At 47.7% G+C, this 20363-nt stretch overlaps 1 protein-coding gene across 2 annotated transcripts in view; it reads left to right on the top strand.

Moving 5' to 3' along the window:
• Positions 1-18735, top strand: part of LOC145352758 (pleckstrin homology domain-containing family G member 3-like) — a 196213-nt gene extending 177478 nt beyond the window's left edge. For both annotated transcript variants that reach the window (XM_080203034.1, XM_080203035.1), the window contains 6 exons: positions 5-43; positions 2955-2965; positions 5703-6038; positions 9564-9680; positions 11637-13440; positions 17356-18735. In XM_080203034.1, coding sequence (XP_080059160.1) covers positions 5-43; positions 2955-2965; positions 5703-6038; positions 9564-9680; positions 11637-13440; positions 17356-18509 — 3461 coding nt within the window. In that variant the 3' untranslated portion in view covers positions 18510-18735. The remainder of the gene's footprint in view (positions 1-4; positions 44-2954; positions 2966-5702; positions 6039-9563; positions 9681-11636; positions 13441-17355) is intronic.
• Positions 18736-20363: the final 1628 nt, after the last annotated feature.

Raw genomic sequence — 20363 nt, 5'->3', positions numbered from 1 at the left:
ACAGAGCCGACAAAACAGATCCTCAAATCTCTGGTGCAGAGCGGTGAGTGAATTTATTCCCAAGAAAAATAAATAGCCGGGCCGGAATTTTCCATTCCCGTCTACAATGTGAATCATCCCAGGTGCGGGATGGAAAATTAGACGGACTGATTGAATGTCCATTGACTTTGGGTAGGAATTTCCAGGATGGGAAGGGAGTTGTGAATTTCCACCACCCTTCGAGTCGGGAAGTGACTCCTGATATTGCTTGAATTGGACTGGTTCTAATTTTAACATTCTTCCCCTGTATTCTGTATCCACCACCACACCACTACACCCCCCACCCCCGCCAAACCAGAGGAAATGGTTTCTGTCTTATCTATCCCATCAAATCCTTTAATCATCATAAATACCTCGATTGGATCACCCCGTAAGTTTTTATAGTCAATGCAATACAAACCTAGTCTATGCAGCTCATGCTTATAATTAAACTCTGATATTGTTCCAGTCAATATCTCTGGATTTTGCTCAATCCCTCTCTCTAAATCTTAGTCAACCCCAATACTTTGAGAGATATTTTACTTTGAGATCTAACTTTAGCTCTGATGTGGAGATGCCGGCATTGGACTGGGGTTGGGCACAGTAAGAAGTCTCCCAACACCAGGTTAAAGTCCAACAGGTTTATTTGGAGTACTGAGAGGAAGACTCGCATTCCAAACATCTTGCAATTGTATCCTTGTCTCTATATGTCGTGTTTGTGAAACTAACTCTCCACTCACCTGATGAAGGAGCAGTACACCGAAAGCTCGTGATTCCAAATAAATCCGTTGGACTTTTATCCCTCCCCATCCCTAGAAGGTGCTGGTCCATTACTGGGATAATGGTTATTTCGAAATCTTAGTTAACTCACTCTGCAGTGGGAATGCTCATGGGCTATTTGCCTGCGGGAGTGGGTGGGTATTGTGGGGCAGAAGCACACGTGAGCGTATATGGGCCTGAGTGGCACTTATGCCATTATACTGGGGTATAATGGCATATGTTATACTGACATTCAGATAACAATTTTCGCAACCTCTGCACCAAAGCACTTTCATAGAATCCGTACAGTGTAGAAGGAGGCCATTCAGTCCATCAAGCCCGTACCGACAACAATCCCCCCAAATCCTCTGTCCCCATAAACCAATATAATTACCGTGCCAATCCCATAATTTTTACACCTAAGGGGCAATTTGTGATGGCCAATCCATCTAACCTGCACATCTTTGGACTGTGGGATGAAACTGGAGCACCCGGAGGAAACCCACACAGACACGGGGAGAACTTGCAAACTCCACACAGACAGTGACCCAGGGCTGGAATTGAACCCGCGTCCCTGGCGCTGTGAGGCAGCAGTGCTAACCACTCTGCTAATTAAGCACTTTTGAAGTTGTCACTTATAATGTGGGAGGCACGGCAACTAATTTGTACACAGCAGGACCCCAGGTGTCGATGGCCGAGTGGTATTATCGCTAGACTATTAATCCAGAAACTCAGCTAATGTTCTGGGGACCCGGGTTTCGAATCCCGCCACGGCAGCTGGTAGAATTTGAATTCAATAAAAAATATCTGGAATTAAGAATCTGCTGATGACCATGAAACCGTTGTCGATAATCGGAAAAGCCCATCTGGTTCACTCATGTCCTTTTGGAAGGAAATCTGCCGTCCTTACGTGGTCTGGCCTACATGTGACTCCAGAGCCACAGTAATATGGTTGACTCTCAAATGCCCTCCAAGGGCAACTAGGGATGGGCAACAAATGCTGGCCAGGCAGTGACACCCATGTAACACGAATGAATAAAATAAACAGCAGTGATAATAACCAGATTTTAATAATGTTAGTTTAATCACCACACAGTGTGTTATGGGAGCTTTTACCCTAAGGAAAGTCTTATCTGAAAAAACATCACCTCTGACAGTGCAGCAGCCACTCAGCACTGTGCTGGAAGGTGAGCCTAGATTTTGTGCTCAAAAGTCCCTGGGGTGGGATTCAATCCCACGGTCTCTGGCTCAAGAGCCAAGACAGCCACCAACTGAGCCACGGCTGATCCCTCAAGTCATTTTATTCCCATTCTTAGTTTTATCCCCTTTGCTCTTTATTTGCACACCCTCTACTCGGGGGTCAGGGAAGGCTGGATTAGCAGTGTGAATTGGGATGGATTCCATAGAAAGTTGAAGTCATAATGATGTGGGCTCAAGCCCCACGCAGGAGACCCCCCCCCCCCCCCCCCCCACCCCTGAGCACAAAAGCTAGGCCAATCATCCAAAGTAGAGCTGAAGAAACATCCCAGTGTGGAGGGGGCCAGTTTTTGGATGAAACATTTGTGGGACATGGGTGTTACTGTCTGGCCCGCATTTATTGCCCATCCCTAGTTGAGAGTCAACCACATAGTCGTGGCTCTGGAGTCGTATGTAGACCAGTCCAGGTAAGGATGGCAGATTTCCTTCCCTAGTGAACCAGATGGGTTTTTCCGACAATCAACAATGGTTTCATGGTCATCAGTAGATTCTTAATTCAGATTTTTTTTTTATTGAATCCAAATTCCACCATCTGCTGTGGCGGTTTTCGAACCCGGGTCTACAGAACATTTGCTGTGTTTCCTGGATTAATAGTTAAACGGTAATACCACTAGGCCATTGCACTCTCAGGGAGGCGGCATGGTAGCACAGTAATTAGCACTGCTACTACAGCGTAAGGGACCCAAGTTTCATTCCTGGTTTCGGTCACTATCTGTGCGGAGTCTGCACGTTCTCCCGTGTTTGCGTGGGTTTCCTCTGGATGCTCCAGTTTCCTCCCACAGTCCAAAGTTGTGCCTTTTTAAGAGTGATCACCATTGGGCAGGCCGCCTGATACTTGATGTTTAACGTTCTCTCTCTCTCTCTCTCCTTCATTTCCTGCACTCCTTCCTTTCGACATGATGGTCTCCCAAACTCTGCAGTCTCCCTAAAGGTAAGGACAATTTCTCCTTTAATTAAACTGTCCTCCTTGTTATTTGTTATTGAGTCTGTTGCTGTTAATGGGTGATCTTCACTTCTCCATGTCTTCAAAAGCAAGAGTTCGACTCTTAACCAGGTTGCTCCAGAATTCATGAGTGCCTGGCAAACTCTTCAACCTGGATACATCACCTTTAACCTCCACATTTCCATTGTCTGCCCAGCAGTCTCTATGATCGTGGGTCATTAGTTTATGCATCTTCATCTTCCTAATTTGGACACATTGAATCTAAAGATAGCATCGCCATGAGGGCTCTGGTTGTAATTGGCCCAACCGATTACAGGGTGGGGTTCAGCTTGTCTGGCCTCTTGCATAACCCTGCACAGTCAATCTTCAGTCCTGACCCTGACTGCTTGTTGGAAATACCATTTGCCTACATCTTGGAGTAAATCATTTCCCATCCCCATCTCCACCCCACATCCTGTAGTGCAGAGACCAGGCTCTCTTATTCATACAGACCAGAGAATGGGTCACCACCTGAACATAGAAGCAGCACCTTGCAGCCAGCTAACAAGGCACACTGATGCCTCAGTGTATCTCTACCCTGTGGCCAGCAGGTTGGCACTTTCCTGAGAGGCATCAGTCCATTATTCCCTTTTAGCAGGTAATAGGGAAGGCAGATGGAATGTTGGCCTTTATTTGAAAGGGAGTGAGGTATAAAAATAGAGGTGTCTTGCTAAAACTATACAAGGCACTAATTAGGCCACACCTGGAATACTGTGAACAGATTTGGTCTCCTTATCTCAGGAATGATATACTGGCGTTGGAAGCAGTCCAGAGAAGGTTCATTAGGTTGATCCTGGGTTTGGAGGGATTTTCTTATGAGGAGAGGTTAAGTAGGTTGGGCCTGTACTCATTGGAGTTTAGAAGAACGAGAGGTGATCTTATTAAAGGCATACTGGATTCTCGGGTTTGACAGGTTAGAGGCTGTGAGGTTGTTTCCTCTTGTGGGAGAGTCTGGAACCAGAGGGCACAATCTCAGAGTAAGGGGATCATTCATTTAAGGCAGAGACCAGGAGGAATTTCTTCTGAGGGTGGGGACTCTGTGGAGTTCTTTGCTGCAGAGGGCTGTAGAGGCTGAGTTATTACGTATATCTAAAGCTGAGACAGATTTTTAATCAGTAAGGGAATCCAGGGGATAAGGCAGGAAAGTGGAGTTGAGGATTATCACATCAGATTGGTCATGACCTCATTGAATGGTGGAACAGACTCGATGGATCGAATGGCCTATGTCTATTCCTATGGTCTTATGATCTTTATAACAGCTCAGGGGGTTCTTAATTTGAATCCAAATCAGTGCAGGCTTGATGTGGGCTGAGGAATTGTATTCACTCCATTTCACAAAGTTTCAAACAAAATGCCTAGAAGATCTCAGGTGGAAAACTAACAGGGCAAAGGTTGACCCTCGTATGGGATAGTCGCGCCGCTTTACGAGTGCTTACATCCCTCTCCAGCTGTTAACATGGCCTCAAAACGGTGTCGGGAATGTTACTGCTCTGTAACTACACACTCCATACAGCCACCTCCCTTTTCAAAACAGCTCTCTTGAGATGTCTGCATGTTTTACTGTGTATGAACTCATGGTTGTGTATCAATACAGGTACAAGAACAAATCAATCAACTCACCCTGTATTTTAGAGAATCTACTAGCCACCATATTTTCAATTAAGGCAAATTTCAAGCATACTTTCCTTGGATACCACCTGCCCCCCCATCCCCACTCTTCAACACCCATCTCCATCCATCCAACCAGTCCTCAAACACACCAGACAATAATCACAGCACCCGGTGTAACAGCAATGGAGAAATGGGAAGTTCACAGGACATCGATGCTTGTTCATTGTCTGTGTCCTCCTGTGGGTTCTAAATCCTTTTCAAATTTTCTTTTTAAAATTTGTTCTCAGGATGTGACTGTGGTTGGTGAGGTAATACCTTTGATGCAACTGAGCCACTTGCTGTGTGCCTTCAGAGGGCAATTAAGAATGAGTTGTATTAGCATGGGACTGGAGTCACATGTAAGGCCATGCTGGGTGATGACAGTATTGCCCATTCCTAGTTGCCCATGAGGTGGTGCTCGATAATTACTGAACCATGGGGGAGAAGTCATGAGTGCCCCTCACAACCTCAGGATCGAACAAAGTGCGTCAGAATCCAGTGAAAGACTTTAGAAATGTAGAGTAGGAAATGTGGCAGCCATTTTGTGCATAGCAAGATTCCACAATTGTGCCAATGACCGGAGAATCTGTGATGTTGGCCAAGGGATGAATGATGCCACGTGAATCCACAATCTTCAGTCTGGAGGTGAGAGGGTGCCCTGAAGCCACACCTGTCACATGGGATGAGAGAACTTTGATTACCAGCTTTTGGCTGTGCGTCTTACAGATTCTTTTAGATGGAATGAAAGGCGCTCGGAAAAGTTAGGAACCCAAAGACAAAGTAGTTACACAGATATTCGGTGCGGGTAATGATCTGTCTGGGCAGGCTGCCTCCCTGCTTTCAATCCATTTAATTTGGCAACAATCTGAACCATATTACATGAGAATTAAACAGCACTGAGCTACATGAGGGAAATTAACTTTGCACAGATAGTCTACAGTCATTGTTGGAAGTGGTCAGGGAGGACTTGTAAGTTATAGAATGCTTTGGTGCGCATTTGCCCCAATAACTGAACCCTTTGACCCCCTTCAAACAGCATGCAGGCAGCGATGGAGAGCTTCTGGGCAATAAGGACTCCTTGAAGTCAATGACGGGTGTCCGTACTCTGGGGTCTCTCATGAGCGAGCCAGAGAGCGAGAGACATGACAATGAGGACAACCTGGCCCAGAGCAAAGACTCCCTGGAGCTCCTGAATGCCAGCGACTCGGAGGAAACATCGAGAGGTACAGAGTATGTCCAAGAAAGCCTGGAGCCAGAAGAGGAATTAATGATAGAGGGCGACCAGGTAGCCGACTTTGCCAGTTCACTGCTGGCTGCCATCTCCTGTTGGCACTATAGAGCCAGGGCTTTGCTTTCTGCTAAGTTCTCCATGGTGAGCGCTTCTATTTCTGTCTCTCTTTCTCTGTCCGCCCTCCGCATGGAAAGAACCTTGGCCGCCTGCTCTACTGGTTCAAACCAGTTCAAAGTGGCTGCACCACTAACTCTTTAACATCCGCCTGTTGTGTCTGCTGCCTGCTATCCCAGCATGCCCTGGGGCTCTGATTGCTTTGACGAGGAATACATTGGCTCACTGAATAGAATTGCATGCCGCTGTCTTAAGGTACCTTGATCAATACTCAACACTAACGTCAAGTCAAGACGCCATTAACCAATGAAATGCTGCTGATAGGAGCTGATTCAGTTGACTTGGATATGTGATGTTACTTCTTTGGGGTGGCTGGTTTATTTCTGAGAATGGAACTCAACCCAGGCCAATCACCTTCAACCGAAAAGGCAAGTCCTGTTATATCCAGGTGTCCATCCAGTGTCTGGTAAGGGATTAAAAAGCTGAGTGAATGAGAAAGCAATCCTAAGATGAAAGCAAATCTGCTGCAGATGCTGGAATCCAAAATAGAAAGAAGAAAATGCTGGAAAATCTCTGCGGGCCTGATAGCATCTGTGGAGAGAGAACAGAGCCAATACCCTGGGTCATCCAGAGTCGAAATGTAGCCTCTATTCTCTCCACAGATGCTGTCAGACCTGCTGAGGTTTTCCAGCATTTTCTGTAGAAAGCAATCCTGGACTCAGGTAGTTGACTCTTCTTCACGTTTATCGTATTTCTTCACCCTAGTTCATCGACTATCCAATCAATATTTGAATATTGACATAATTTATGTCTCATTTACTACCCCAGCAGAGAATTCCACAGCCTCCTAGTCTCTTGTGTGAAAATGTTTATCGCACCCTTCTCTTATGCTCTCTTATTCTTGACCCTTCACGGGAAACAGTCCATCCACCATGTCCAATTCTATCGTACTTTTAACTCTTCTGTTCTATCTCCAGTAACCTGTGATGTCCTAATGGGCAAAGAGGCCTCATTTTTTAATTCTAGCTTTATATGCGTAATTCTTACAGCAGCAGAATTCTGTCGTTAATCTGCATTGTACCTCCTCAAAAGACTTTTTGTTTCTTTGTTATTTTTGTGGGATGCGGGTGTTGTAGATGGACCAGCATTTATTACCCATCCCCAATTGCCCTTGAACTGAGCGGCTTGCTAGGCCATTTCAGAGGGCAGTTAAGAGTCGACCGCACTGCAGTGGGTCTGGAGTCATACGTAGGCCGGACTGGGTAAGGATGGCAGATTTCCTTTTCACCTGTGAACCAGTTGAGTTTTGATAACAATCAATGATAGCCTCTATGGTCACCGTGACTAAAACTAGCTTTAAATTCCAGATTAATCAATAAAATTTAAATTTTGGGTGGGATTTGAGTCCCTTGTACATTAGCCTAGATCTTTAGATAACCAGTTGAGTGATATTAACATTACTATATCTATCTGTCCTATTATCTGTCCCATTATGTGGAGCCCAATACTGCATGCAACATTCTGAGATCTCATTATGTATAATGTAGGTTCATCTTAGCTTTTAGAAAGTATACTTCTTGTGATTAAAACCTAAAGTTCTATCAGCCTTTTTTCTACAACTGTATCAGCCTTAAACGGGAGCTCATAGTGGTTAGTTACACAACTGTCCCACAGCACCAGGGACCCGGGTTCAATTCCCAGATTGGATCACTGTGTGGAGTCTATACATTCTCCCCGTGTCCGTGTACATTTCCTCCGGGTGCTCCGGTTTCCTCCCACATTCTGAAAGCCATGCTGGTTAGGTGCATTGGCCATGGTAAATTCTCCCTCAGTGTACCTGAACAGGCGCTGGAGTGTGGCAACTGGAGATTTTCATAGTAACTTAATTGCAGTAAATATACTTTAACTTTACATCAGCGAAACAGGTGGATTTTTCGACAATACAGTAACTTCATGATAATTATTAATGAGGCTGCCACTTTATTCCAATTAATTCCCTCCCCAGTAGTGAGATTATGCCCCCAGAGCACCATGTCCAGATTTCTGGATTGCTAGTCCATCATCATTACCGCAGTGCCACTGTCCCCATCATTCAGTGTGCTACCCTCCCCTCTAATGATCTCCCTTTTGAATCGTCGAATCCCTCCTGTGCACTAAAAAGGCCATTTGGCCCATCGAGTCTGCACCAACTCTTCGACAGAGCATCCTATTGAGGTCCCATCCCCGTAACCCTATGTATTTAACCCACTAATCTCCTTAACTCACACAACTTGGGACACTAATGGACAATTTAGCGTGGCCAATCAACCTAGCCTACATATCTTCGCAATGTGGGCGGAAACCGGAGCACCCAGAGGAAACCCATGCAGACACGTGGAGAATGTGCAAATGCCACACAGACAGTGACCTGACGGTGGACTTGAACCTGGGTCTCTGGAGCTGTGTGACAGCAGTGCTAACCACTGGGCTACCCAAGGAATGTCCTTATTCTGTGCCTTTGCAGTCTCTACTTAAATGTGTCCCACGCTCATGCTAAAATTTCTCCCATCACCTCACTTCAAGTCGCTGGTTCTCACTTTTCTCGGTGTTTTAGTTCTCTGGTACTGGTGTTTCCCTTTATCTATAGCTCTTAATACTTGTCATGATGGGTTTCATTCATGAGACTCCGGGATTTGAAAGGTGATGTGACTTGTATAAAAGAGCAATTGGCTGGTTTATTTCACACCTCCTTCTCCTCTATACCAAATTCGTGCTCTCATCAAATTCCCTATACTTCTTAAGCCGTCTCTGTCACCAGCTCACCCTGTGCTGAGCAGACAGGCACATTCGATGGCCAGTAAAATACCCCAGGGCCATGAAGGGAGAGAAAATAATTCACCCTGACCTCCTCTCAGATGACTGAATCCAACCCAGCAGATCATGTGATCTAAGTGGGGCAGTACAGTGGTTAGCACTGGTTAGAATCAGGTTCGATTCCCGGCTTGGGTCACTGTCTGTGCGGGAGTTTGCACATTCTCCCCATGTCTGCTTCCTCCGGGTCCTCCTTATTACTTCTCCCACAGTCTGAAAGACGTGCTGGTTAGGTGCATTGGCCGTGCTAAATTCTCCCTGAGTGTACCCGAACAGGCGCCGGAGTGTGGCGATTAGGAAATTTTCACAATAACTTAATTGCAGTGTTAATGTAAGCCTATTTGTGACTAATAAATAAACTTTACAAAGGCACTTAACCTTCTACACAATGCAGTAGTTCCCCCAGTCAGTCAGTCTTGCTGGATTCTTGTTCAGTCAGTGTTTGCATGCTCTGAAGGTGCTAACACAGAACTGTTAACCTCTAACCCGCTTTTAACAGGGCAATCTAATTATTGGGTTTTTGCGTGAATCGGGGGCAGAAGCACTGCGATAGGGAGGGCCTAGATTGGAGGCTGCTCACCCAGTGTTTGGGATTGCGAGGGGGTTGGAGATGGCTGGAGAGAGGTGAAGGGTGGCTGCCTTGTCTTCTACTCACAACTTGCCGTCTCTTGGCTAGTCTGACTTGCTGTCTTGCTCCACTAGACTGAAGAGCCTGTCGAGCTGCAGGACGTCAAAGGGTTCAAGCGGCAAAACAGCCAGCCCTCCGGAAACGCAGAGAAGCGCAGGGGCTGGGATGTTGACACCAATGTATCCGAGGAGGTAAGTCCATTAAAACGGAGCAAAAACCAGCCCCACCGCTTAAAACTTATGGTAATTCTACATCCGTTGCGTGTTAATTTTTATGTTTAACTTTGTTTATTAGTGTCACAAGTAGGCTTACATTAACACTGCAATGAAGTTACTGTGAAAATACCCGAGTCAATACACTCCGGCGCCTGCTTGGGTACACTGAGGGAGAAATTAGCATAGCCAGTGCACCTAACCAGCACGTCTTTCGGACTGTGGAAGGAAACCCGTGCAGGCGAGGAATGTGGCGACTGGAGGATTTTCACAGTGACATCATTGCAATGTTAATGTAAGCCTACTTGTGACACAAATAAATATACTTTAGATATGACCTTGCAGAATGATGCAGCTGGCTCAAGGGGCTGAATGGCCGCCGGACTGCCCAGGCACTCAGGTTGTGGTTATTAATCGTGAATTAAGCTTTGCTCACAGGAACAGATTGAAAGCTGAGTTGTTGGGTGGGGGTGCATCATTTTCAACACATGATTGGGCGGCACAGTGGGTTAGCACTGCTGCCTCACAGCGCCAGGGACCTAGGTTCCATTCCGGCTTGGGTCACTGTCCATGCAGAGTCTGCCCATGTCTGCATGGGTTTCCACCGGGTGCTCCAGTTTCCTCCACAGTCCAAAGATGTGTGGGTTAGGTGCATTGGTCGTGCTAAATTCTCCCCGCGTGTGGTGACTAGGGGATTTTCACAGTAACTTCATTGCAGTGTTAATGTAAGACTACTCATGACATTAACAAATAAATTTTAAGCTCCATTTAGGCTTGTGTGGTTCACACTACTTTTTTACTCCAACACGTCCCATTCCACTTCTCTTGTTCCTCGTCCCATTATCTTTCCCTCTTCAACCAATCTATTCACCCTCTCTTCACACCTCCTCATTGTTCTTATTCTGCCTCTCTTCATGCATCCCTTCGACACTGTCATCTCCCTTTCTATCCCTCCGCTTACTAGCCTTCCACACAAGCTTGTCGTTCCACCTCACTTCACAAACAGGACACATGGGGCACTCCTTTTCCCAACGCAGGGGTTCACACGTTCAGGGGACTAGATGAAATGGGATGCTGCAGACAGTTTGAAAGTTGGAGCTTTGATCATAACCAGCCTTAAAAATCCATTCACCTCACTGAATAGTGAAATGAGAGTTCTGTCCATGAGCTGGTCTGCCATCCATCATCCATTCACCTCGGCAACTTCAATTAGTCTGACATTTCCGGGCTAGTGGCAGTGGCTTAGTCAATGATACGGGCAGGAGTTTATTGGCCATGTCCTATATATATGTGGCCAATTACCCAAACTGCATCATACATTTATCTGTCAGTAAACATTTGAGTGTCAATGAGCACCAATCAGCCACCACCTCAACCACAGACTGCTGTGTAGCTATTTGGCCATGGCAGGTTGTGCCCATTGGATTTCATAGAATCCCTACAGTGCAGAAGGAGGCCATTCGGTATCGAATCTGCACCAACCACAATCCCACCCAGGCCCTATCCCCATAACCCCACATATTTACCCTATTAGTCCCCCCTGACACTAGGGTTAATTTAGCACGGCCAATCCACCTAACCCACACATCTTTGGAGTGTGGGAGGAAACCGGAGCACCCGGAGGAAACCCACGCAGACACGGGAAGGACGTGCAGACTCCACATAAACAATGGCCCAGGGGCGGAATCGAACCCGGGTCTCTGGCACTGTGAAGCAGCAGTGATAACCACTGTGCTGCCCCATGCTGAAATAAGAGGAAGAGCATTGGTCTTGCAGCCCCACTTCCAACCCATACTTCCCTTTGAGCATTGCATAGCCAAGAAGGTTGGATTTACCTGTAGTTGCTGTTATCATTCACTGGGGGACATTGTCCCTGTTATTTATACATGCTTTCTGTTGTGCTGATCCCCTTCTCCGTACTCTTGTACTCCTCAGCTCCCTCCTGATGTGGAACCAATATCGGTTCAGCAGATGGTGACGGAAGCCTGCCAGTCTGCCCTAGAGGAGATCCAGTCAGACTCCGAGACGGTGCACAGTCCGGAGGAAGCGGAGGAGGCAGCCGAGGCCCCCAGGGATATGCGTGCCGAAGTGAGTGATTCCGGGCGGGGGGCCGCAGAGTCTGCCGCCGAGCACTCGTTCAGCGAGGCGGGCGAGGAAGCCAAACACCTCAGCAGCGAAGAGTCGACGGACGAGGAAGAGCAGGACCGTGACTCCCGGAGCATTCTTCCGCCCTCGGTGCTGGGCCAGGCCAGCCTCATCGCGGGTCACTTCACGAACAGCCGATCGAGGCGCAACAGTTTGGTGGCGGCCGACGACGGCCGGCCGTACGGCTGCCCGGCACAGAAGGCAACGAGCCGGCAAAGTAGCCTGGAGAACGGCGACAAAGCGCCGCGGAACAGTGGCGTGTTTGACACCAGCGTGGACTGCCAAGCGAGTGTTCCTCAAGCCAACAACAGCCCGGAGAAACGCCTTGACGAGCCGAACCTCAGCAGCCTGGAGGACGTGGAGGCGGATCGGAATGTTCCAAGGAGACGGGACTCCACGCTGTCCAGGCAGGATCGCCTGCTCATTGAGAAGATTAAGAGTTACTACGATAACGCGGAGCACGAAGATGCCAACTTCAGCATCAGAAGGCGGGAGAGCCTGTCCTACATCCCAGCAGGCTTGGTCAGGAACTCCATCTCCAAGCTAAATAGCCAAAACAAGGAAGAAGATTTGAGGGAGGCCACGTTGAGGAGACGGTTCGCCGCTTCCAATGCTGCTATCGCCTCTGGTAAGGAGGCACCAACTCACACTTTGCTTGACCTCCCCGTTTCCCCTGAAAGACCTTCCCGCTCCTCTTCTCCGGCATCGAGTCCGATTTCAGAACCCCGCCTGCTGGAGTCTATTCCCGCAAAGGAAAGCCGGCCTTTGGATCTTTCGACGGACTCCGGCCTGGGTTCCCAGGACCCGATTGCAGAGAACGAGTTCCGACCGTCCGCTGACATGATCAAAATCTGGCAAGAGATGGAAAGCGTGTCCGACGCAGAGCTTCCGAAAAGGGCGGAGCAGGAGCACAAGGCAACGCTCAGGCCTCAGGCCTACGAGCCCAACTCTGAGATGCTGAAGAGGGAAGCCGAGAACCCTGAACAATGCCAAATAAAACAACTCAGCAACGGCAGAATCATCTTTGGCCTGGATTTCAGCGAGCCATTGGTTATTGTGGAGGACAGCGATCTCAGTGCCGTAACGGAAGAGTCATCAACCCTTTCCTCTCCAGCAAGCGTTGCTTGTGAAAGTGGGCTCCAGGCAAGACCAAGTAGCGTGTCGGAAAGTGGCGACAGTAGGAATGCTGAACAGTCGGTGCTTGTCCACAAGTCTGCTCCATTGTCTCAGAGACCTCCGTGTGTCCAACAGCCCAACTGCTCAGAACCAGAGAAGAAAGTCTCACCACCACACACCCATTCCAGCCTCACTCGGAAGAGGCACGAGCATCCAGCTCAAAGCAGCAGACCATACGTGGCCCAGGCAGGTTCGAGGGCCCAGAGCGAGGAATTGCTGAGGGAAGTGACAGAGAAAATGAAGACCAAGGTCTACCAACTGGCCCGGATATACAGTCAGCGAATTAAGAGCAGCAAACCAGTGGTTCGAAAGAGAAGGCAGCATTTAGAGGAGTTGACGTGCGATGAAGAGGAAAGGGGAAATGATGTGGCCAAGTTGCCAGGTTTCCAGGAAAATAAGAAGGAAATGGTTGTTGGTGGTGAGTGCACTCTTCTTATTTGCATTGTTATTGTCCACGTACGCTTCACATTTGCTTGTTCCACTCACAGTTTAGTAACTGCAATGGGATCTCTGTGCTGAAGAAGGCAACAACTTGCATTTCTACTGTGTTTTTACCACTATTGTGTTGGGCATTGGTGAGGCCACAGTGGTTAGTACTGCTGCCTCACAGTGCCAGGGACCCGGGTTCAATCCCGGCCTCGGGTCACTGTCGGTGTGGGGTTTGCACGTTCTCCCCGTGTCTGCCTGGGTTTCCTCCAGGTGCTGTGGTTTCTTTGCACAGTCCAAATATGTGCAGGTTAGGTAGGTTAGCCATGATAAATTGCCTGTTAGTGTCAGGGGGATTAGGAGGGTAAATATGTGGGGTTACAGGGGTAAGACATGAACTGGGTGGGATTGTTGTCCATGCAGATTTGATGGACCAAGTGACCTTCTCCTGCACTGTAGATTCTACGACATCTGGAGCATTGTGCGCGGTTTTGGTGTCCTTCACTGAGGAAGGATATCCTTCCTACAGAGGGAGCACAGCGAAGGTTTACCGGGCTGATTCCTGGGATGGCAGGTCTGTCGTGTGAGGAGAGACTAAGTCGGATAGGTTTACATTCATTGGAGTTTAGAAGAGTGAGAGGGGAATCTCATATTTATTTAAAATTCTAACAGGGTTGGACAGGGTAGATTCAGAAAGAATGATTCTGATGGTGGGAGGGTCCAGAACTAGAGATCACAGGGGGAAATTTTCCCATCCCGCCTGCCACAGGAACCACAGACCGGGGGTGGGGGGTTGGGGAGGGGGGAAGGTAGTGGTCCATGCAAAGGTGCATGAGAGATCCATTGACCTCGGGTGGGATTTTCCAGTTTTGGGGCAAGTGTGGCTGGAAAATCTTGCCCATAGTTTGAGTTTGAGGATAAGGGGTAAACCTTTTAGGACTGAGGTGAGGAGAGATTTCTTCACCCAGAGAGTGGTGAATGTGTGGAATTCACTACCACAGAAGGTGATTGGAAATCGCTCTTGGGACGAAAGGGAGCAAGGGATATGTGAGGAAGGCGAGATCAGGGTACTGAATATGATGATCAGCCATGATCATAATGAATGGTGGAGCAGACTGAAAGGTCCGAATGGCCAACTCCTGCTTCCAGTTTCTATGTTTAACATAAAGCAGCCCAGAATGTTTTCCAACAATATGTTGACGCTGAGCCACATAAGCAGGTACTAGATTAGGTCACTAAAAGCTTGGTCAAAGAATGGACTTTGAGGTTGAATGAGAGGTCTTGAAATGGATATTCATAAGGACAAAATTACAGACATGGCTACCAATACTGGAGTGATGTAAACTGGAGGAAGACAAGAGACAAGAGTTGGAGGAATACAGATTTTAGAGGATGGTAGGGATGGAGATTTTCGGTTACCTGTCTTAGCATCTTATTTATTTTATTCATTCATGGGACATGGGTGTCGCTGGTTGGTCACCATTTATTGTCAATCCCTAGTTGCCCTTGAGAAGGTGGTGATGAGCTGCCTTCTTGAACCACTGCAGTCCATGTGGTGTAGGTGCACCTGCAGTGCTAATGGGGAAAGTATTCCAGGATTTTGACCCTCCTAAAGTGAAGGAACAGCAATATATTTCCAAGTCAGGATAGTGTGATGCTTGGAAGGGAACTTGCAGGTCATGGTGTTCCCATGCATCTGCAGCCCTTGTCTTTCTAGATGGTATTAGTCATGGGTTTGGAATGTGCTGTCTAAGGAGCCTTGGTGAGTTGCTGCAGTGCATCTTATAGATGGTACACACTGCTGCCACTGTGTGGTGGTGGTGGAGGGAGTGGATGTTTGTGGATGGGGTGGCAGTCAAATGGGCTGCTTTGTCCTGGATGGTGTTAAACCTCTTGAGCGTGGAGCTGCACCCATCTAGACAAAGGAAGAGTATTCCATCACACTGCTGATTTGTACCTTATAGATAGTGGGTAGGCTTTGAAGAGTCAGGAGGTGAGTTACTCACTGCAAGATTCCTTGCTTTTGACCTGTTCTTATATCTGCAGTTATTATGTGGCTAGTCCAGTTAAGTTTCTGATCAATGGTAACCCCCAGGATGTTGATAGTAGGAGATTCAGTGTCATTGAATGTTAAGGAGTGACGGTTAGATTCTCTCTTGTTGGAGATGGCTGTTGCTTTGGCACTTGCCATTTGCCAACCCACTTCAAACAGTTCGATGTCAACATTTGGTTTGATGACAAGCCCGGAGTTATTTCACTGAACTAAAGGCACTTTGTAAATGTAAACGATTGTTATTAGCCCATCAGCAGGAATTTATTCTGATTGCGTGTGAGTAAGAGTTTCTCCTGATCGGGAAGAGTGGGAGAAGCAGTGTGTCATTCCATGAAATTACTGGAGGATGAGTTTAAGGTGCGATGGTCTATTTTGCTGAGTTGCCCGTGTGTTTTGATGCATCAAGGCTATGGTTCCATTAGTAAAAACAGGGGCAGGCTTTGTGTTTCCAGTGTAACTTGAAAAAGGTCACAATTTTGGCACCAGGTTAGGGATGATTATATTACGGATGTTTAACTTAATCTCAAGTACATGTTGTATCTTACCAAGGTGAGTCACTTGTAGATGAATAATTTTGTCTACATACCAAAACGATGAGCAAGAAAACACCAACTGCTTCATCAATCCAACCCAGGCCGTCATGACCAGTCTCCACCTATCCCCTTCAATCCCTCCTCTGCTTTTTGCCCAATTATCTTAAATCTCTTAGTTATCAACGCTCCTTCCAGTAGACACAGTTCCTCCTTATTTAATCTTGCAAAACCTTTCATGACTTTGAGCAGATCCACAAAGTCTCCTCTCAGCCTCTGCTTCACTCAGGAAAACTTTCAGCTTTTCCAATCCGTTCGCACGTTTGCAATCTTTCATTGTAGGCACCATTCTTGTAAATCTCCTCTGCACCTTTCCCAAGCATAAGACCATAAGATATAGGAGCAGAATTTGGCCATTTGGCCCATCAAGACTGTTCTATCATTCAATCATTGGCTGATGAGTTTCACAACTCCATTATCCTGCCTTTTCCCCATAAACTTTGATCCCCTCACCAATCAAGAACCTGTCTCCCTCTGTCCTAAAAACACTTGCAGAGCAGCATGCTGGCAAAGTGGTTCACACTGCTGCCTCACAGCACCAGGGTCCTGGGTTCGATTCCTGGCTTGGGTTACTGTCTGTGTTTGCATATTCTCCCCATGTCTGCGTGGGTTTCCTCCGTGTGCTCCAGTTTCCTCCCACAATCTGAAAGACTTGCCGGTTAGGTGCATCGGCCATGCTAAATTTTCCCTCGGTGTACCCAAACATGAGCGTGGCAATGAGGGGATGTTGACAGTAACCTCATTGCAGTGTTGATGTAAGCCTACTTGTGACGCTACTAAATAACCTTGTTAAACTTTAAAAAAATATTTAAAAGCTCAATAACTTGGCCTCCAGAGCCTTCAGTGGCAATGAATTCCACAGATTCCCTACCCTCTGGCTGAAAAAATTCAGAGAATCACAGGAACCGTACAGTGCAGAAGGAGGCCATTCAGCCCATCAAGTCTGCACTGACAACAATCCCACCCAGGCCCTATCCCCATAACCCCACACATTTACCCCACTGATCCCTCTAATTTATGCATCCTGGGACATCAAGGTGCATTTTAGCATGGCCGATGTACCTTACCCGCACATCTTTGGACTCCTCATTTTGGTTCCAAAAAGTCCTCCCTTCACCCTAAGACTGTGCCTTCAGATCCTTGTCTGTCCGTGAAGTTTGGCGGTTGAACCTTGAAGGGTGGAAATGTAGTGCTGTTCCTGCAGTAATTAGTTACCAAGAAGTGTTCCTTTAGGTTTAATTATTTGTTTCTTTTTAACCTCCAGCAGATAAGCCAAAGATGACGATGTCCTTGCCTCTCTACCAGCAAGTCATTATTCAGGAACAGGTGCTGTTGGCGCCCTTGATGGAGGAATCCAGCACGCCATCTCCCAGCAAGGACTCGCAAGTATTCCCTCCACCTTTCACCAAGACCCCTTCCCCTCGACGTTCTGTCATCAGCCCTAATTTAGCATCTCCCGTAAGGTCCCATTCCAGGAGCCCCCTGAGCCCCACCGAAATGGAAACCTTCCTCTGGCCCGACGTTCGGGAGCTGCGCTCCAAGTACACCTCGGCGGACGGGCAGTTTGCAAAGGTTTCTCCGCAGAGGTCGGCAGGAGCCAACCACTTGAGGCCAACTGAGGGCGCCCAGTCCAAACTGGGCCGCGTCGCCAAGAGCATGTCCATGCCAAACGGAATGATGGAGGGCAGGCTGCCCCATTTCAGCTCCCCGGAACAAGAAGACGGCTCCAAGCCACCCAGCGCAAAGGGTCAATTGTCCAAGGCAGCTCCCGGGACTGGGACCAGGAAACAGTTGTATTCTGACTCTTCCATCCAGTACCTCGCGCAGGCGAAGCCTGAGAGTTCCTTCGGCAACCATGCCACGTGCTTGAGGACTGCTTCACCGGACTGTAGGTGTACTGAGGAGCAAAGTTCCAGCTCAGGCTGCAAGCACTGCCACTTTACTGAAGCTGTAGAAAGCACCCACTACATTCCTTCAGAGTTCACTTTACAAGACGATCAGAAAGTCATCATCGTGGAGAGCCTGGCGTGTGCCGGGGACGGTTTGAGCAGCCATAGGAATGATCAGACTGCCAAAGACAGCGGCGGCGGCAATGAGGGCTACGTCCAAATCAGGTCACCCACCTCGCACGAGAAGATCTCCATTCGGGCGGTCGTGGAAAGGTGCCGGGCCTACCAAGAGTCGGAGGAGTACAAGATGAGGCAGGAGAGCGAGGCAAAGAGCTGGAGGCCGGGAACCGCCAGTCCAACAGGCAAGTTCCATACTTCCAAGGCAGCTGAGGAGGTGGCCTCCTCGACCAAGCAGCAGTCAGAACCGAAGAAGGAGATGAGCCAGCTGAACAGGAGGACAGAGCTGGGCCGACAAGGCCTCGTCAAGAACCTGAGGGACAAGTTTCAAAGCCTGAGTTCAGCCAGGTAGAGCTTTGCTTGGCTTTGTTCTCAGATGCCTATGGCATATCAAACCACTGTACCTGGTCAAATGGGTGTAAAATATTGTTCGAGATGTGGTATTTTGTTTTTGGACAGGAGGCCTAGAATATTAACCAGACCTTTACTCAAAAGTCTAGAAAATGAAACTAGTAAACGGTGTCCTGATGCTTAGCCAATTTATTTATCAATCCTCAATAAATTTATAATTGAAGAGATCTTTGTTTTGTGCGCAATCATGTTAATTTATAAGTTAAATACCCTCTTTTAAATTGCATGGTCACTGTTCTGGTAATTCCAGTCCACACTATAAGTGGCAATCTATTCGAATTTGCTACGCATCTATTGATGTGGGACCCTCCAACTCCGACTTATCAGCTTTGGGCGACACAGTGGCCCAGTGGTTAGCACTGCTGCCTCATAGCACAGGGGACCTGGGTTCAATTCCGGCCTTGGTTCACTGTCTGTGTGGACTCTGCACGTTCTCCTTATGTCTGCGTGGGTTACCTCCGGGTGCTCCTGTTTCCTCCCACAGTCTGAAAGACGTGCTGGTTAGGTGCATTGGTCATGCCAAATTCTCCCTCAGTGTACCTGAGCAGGCAACGGAGTGTGGCGACTAGGGGATTTTCACAGTAACTTCATTTCATTAATGTAAGCTTACATGTGACACTAATAAATAAACTTTAAAACTTGTAATTCCAGTCCACATTACGGACAGCAACCTATTCAAATTTGCTAAGCCTCCGTTGACGTGGGAACCTCAGACTTCATACTAATCAGCTTCTTTCCTTCCAGAAAGAGCTTTGCCATTTCTCCCCCTTCTCCTCCTTTGGATGAATGATCTTTGCGTGAGGTCCACAAGTTCACTCTGCCCGACCTGTGTAACCTTCTCCAGCCTCTAAGCCTCTGCAATCTGTCTTCCTCCACCTCCGGCATAGAATCATAGAGTTCCTACCCCGCCTACAGTTCAGAAGGAGGCCATTCAGCCCATCAGGTCTGTGCCAGCTAAAATCCCATCCAGGCCCCATTCCCATGATCCCATGCACTTACCCTGCAAATCCCCCCAACACTAAGGTGCAATTTAGCATGGGCCAATCCACCTAACCCTCACACGTCTTTGGACTGTGGAAGGAAACCCATGCACACATGGGGAGAATGTGCAAACTCCACACAGACAGTGACCTGAGCCAGAATTGAACCTGGGTCACTGGCACTGAGAGGCAGCAGTGCTAACCACTGTGCCACCGTGCTAACCCTCTTGGAGCATGTCCAATTTAATGCGCTCCAGTGTTTGAGGCCAGCTGTCGGTTTGGCCCTAATCTCTGGAATTCCCCCCCCAAGCTCATCTGCCTCTTTTCCTTTAAAACACCCCTTAAAATCTACCTCTTTGACCAAGCCTCTGGTCACTTCTAACATCTGTTTGTGTAGCCCTGCAAAGAATCTTGGGGAGGTTTTATTGTGCTGAAGATGCTACATGAACACAAGTTGTTCTGTACTTCTCAGTACCTGGGGAACTGTTGGAGTAGTGATTACTCGGGTAGCACCATGGGTTAACGCCCTGTGTGAAATGTCTGGTTTTAATGCTTCACTCTGTATTGGATTAGTTTTAAATAAAGTTTTAAAGTTTATTTATTTATTAGTGTCACATGTAGGCTTACATTAACATTGCAATGAAGTTACTGTGAAAATCCCCTAGTCGCCCCACTCCGCTGCCTGCTCAGGTAAACTGAGGAAGAATTTAGCACGGCCAATGCACCTAACCAGCACATCATTTGGACTGTGGGAGGAAACCGGAGCACCTGGAGGAAACCCACGCAGACACGGGGAGAACGTGCAGACTCCACAC

This window comes from Carcharhinus amblyrhynchos, chromosome 14, assembly GCF_965287045.1.
Source record: "Carcharhinus amblyrhynchos chromosome 14, sCarAmb.v2.hapA, whole genome shotgun sequence".
NCBI lineage: Eukaryota > Metazoa > Chordata > Chondrichthyes > Carcharhiniformes > Carcharhinidae > Carcharhinus > Carcharhinus amblyrhynchos.
Note: the sequence above shows the minus strand (reverse complement) of the source record. Positions and strands in the feature narration are given on the sequence as shown.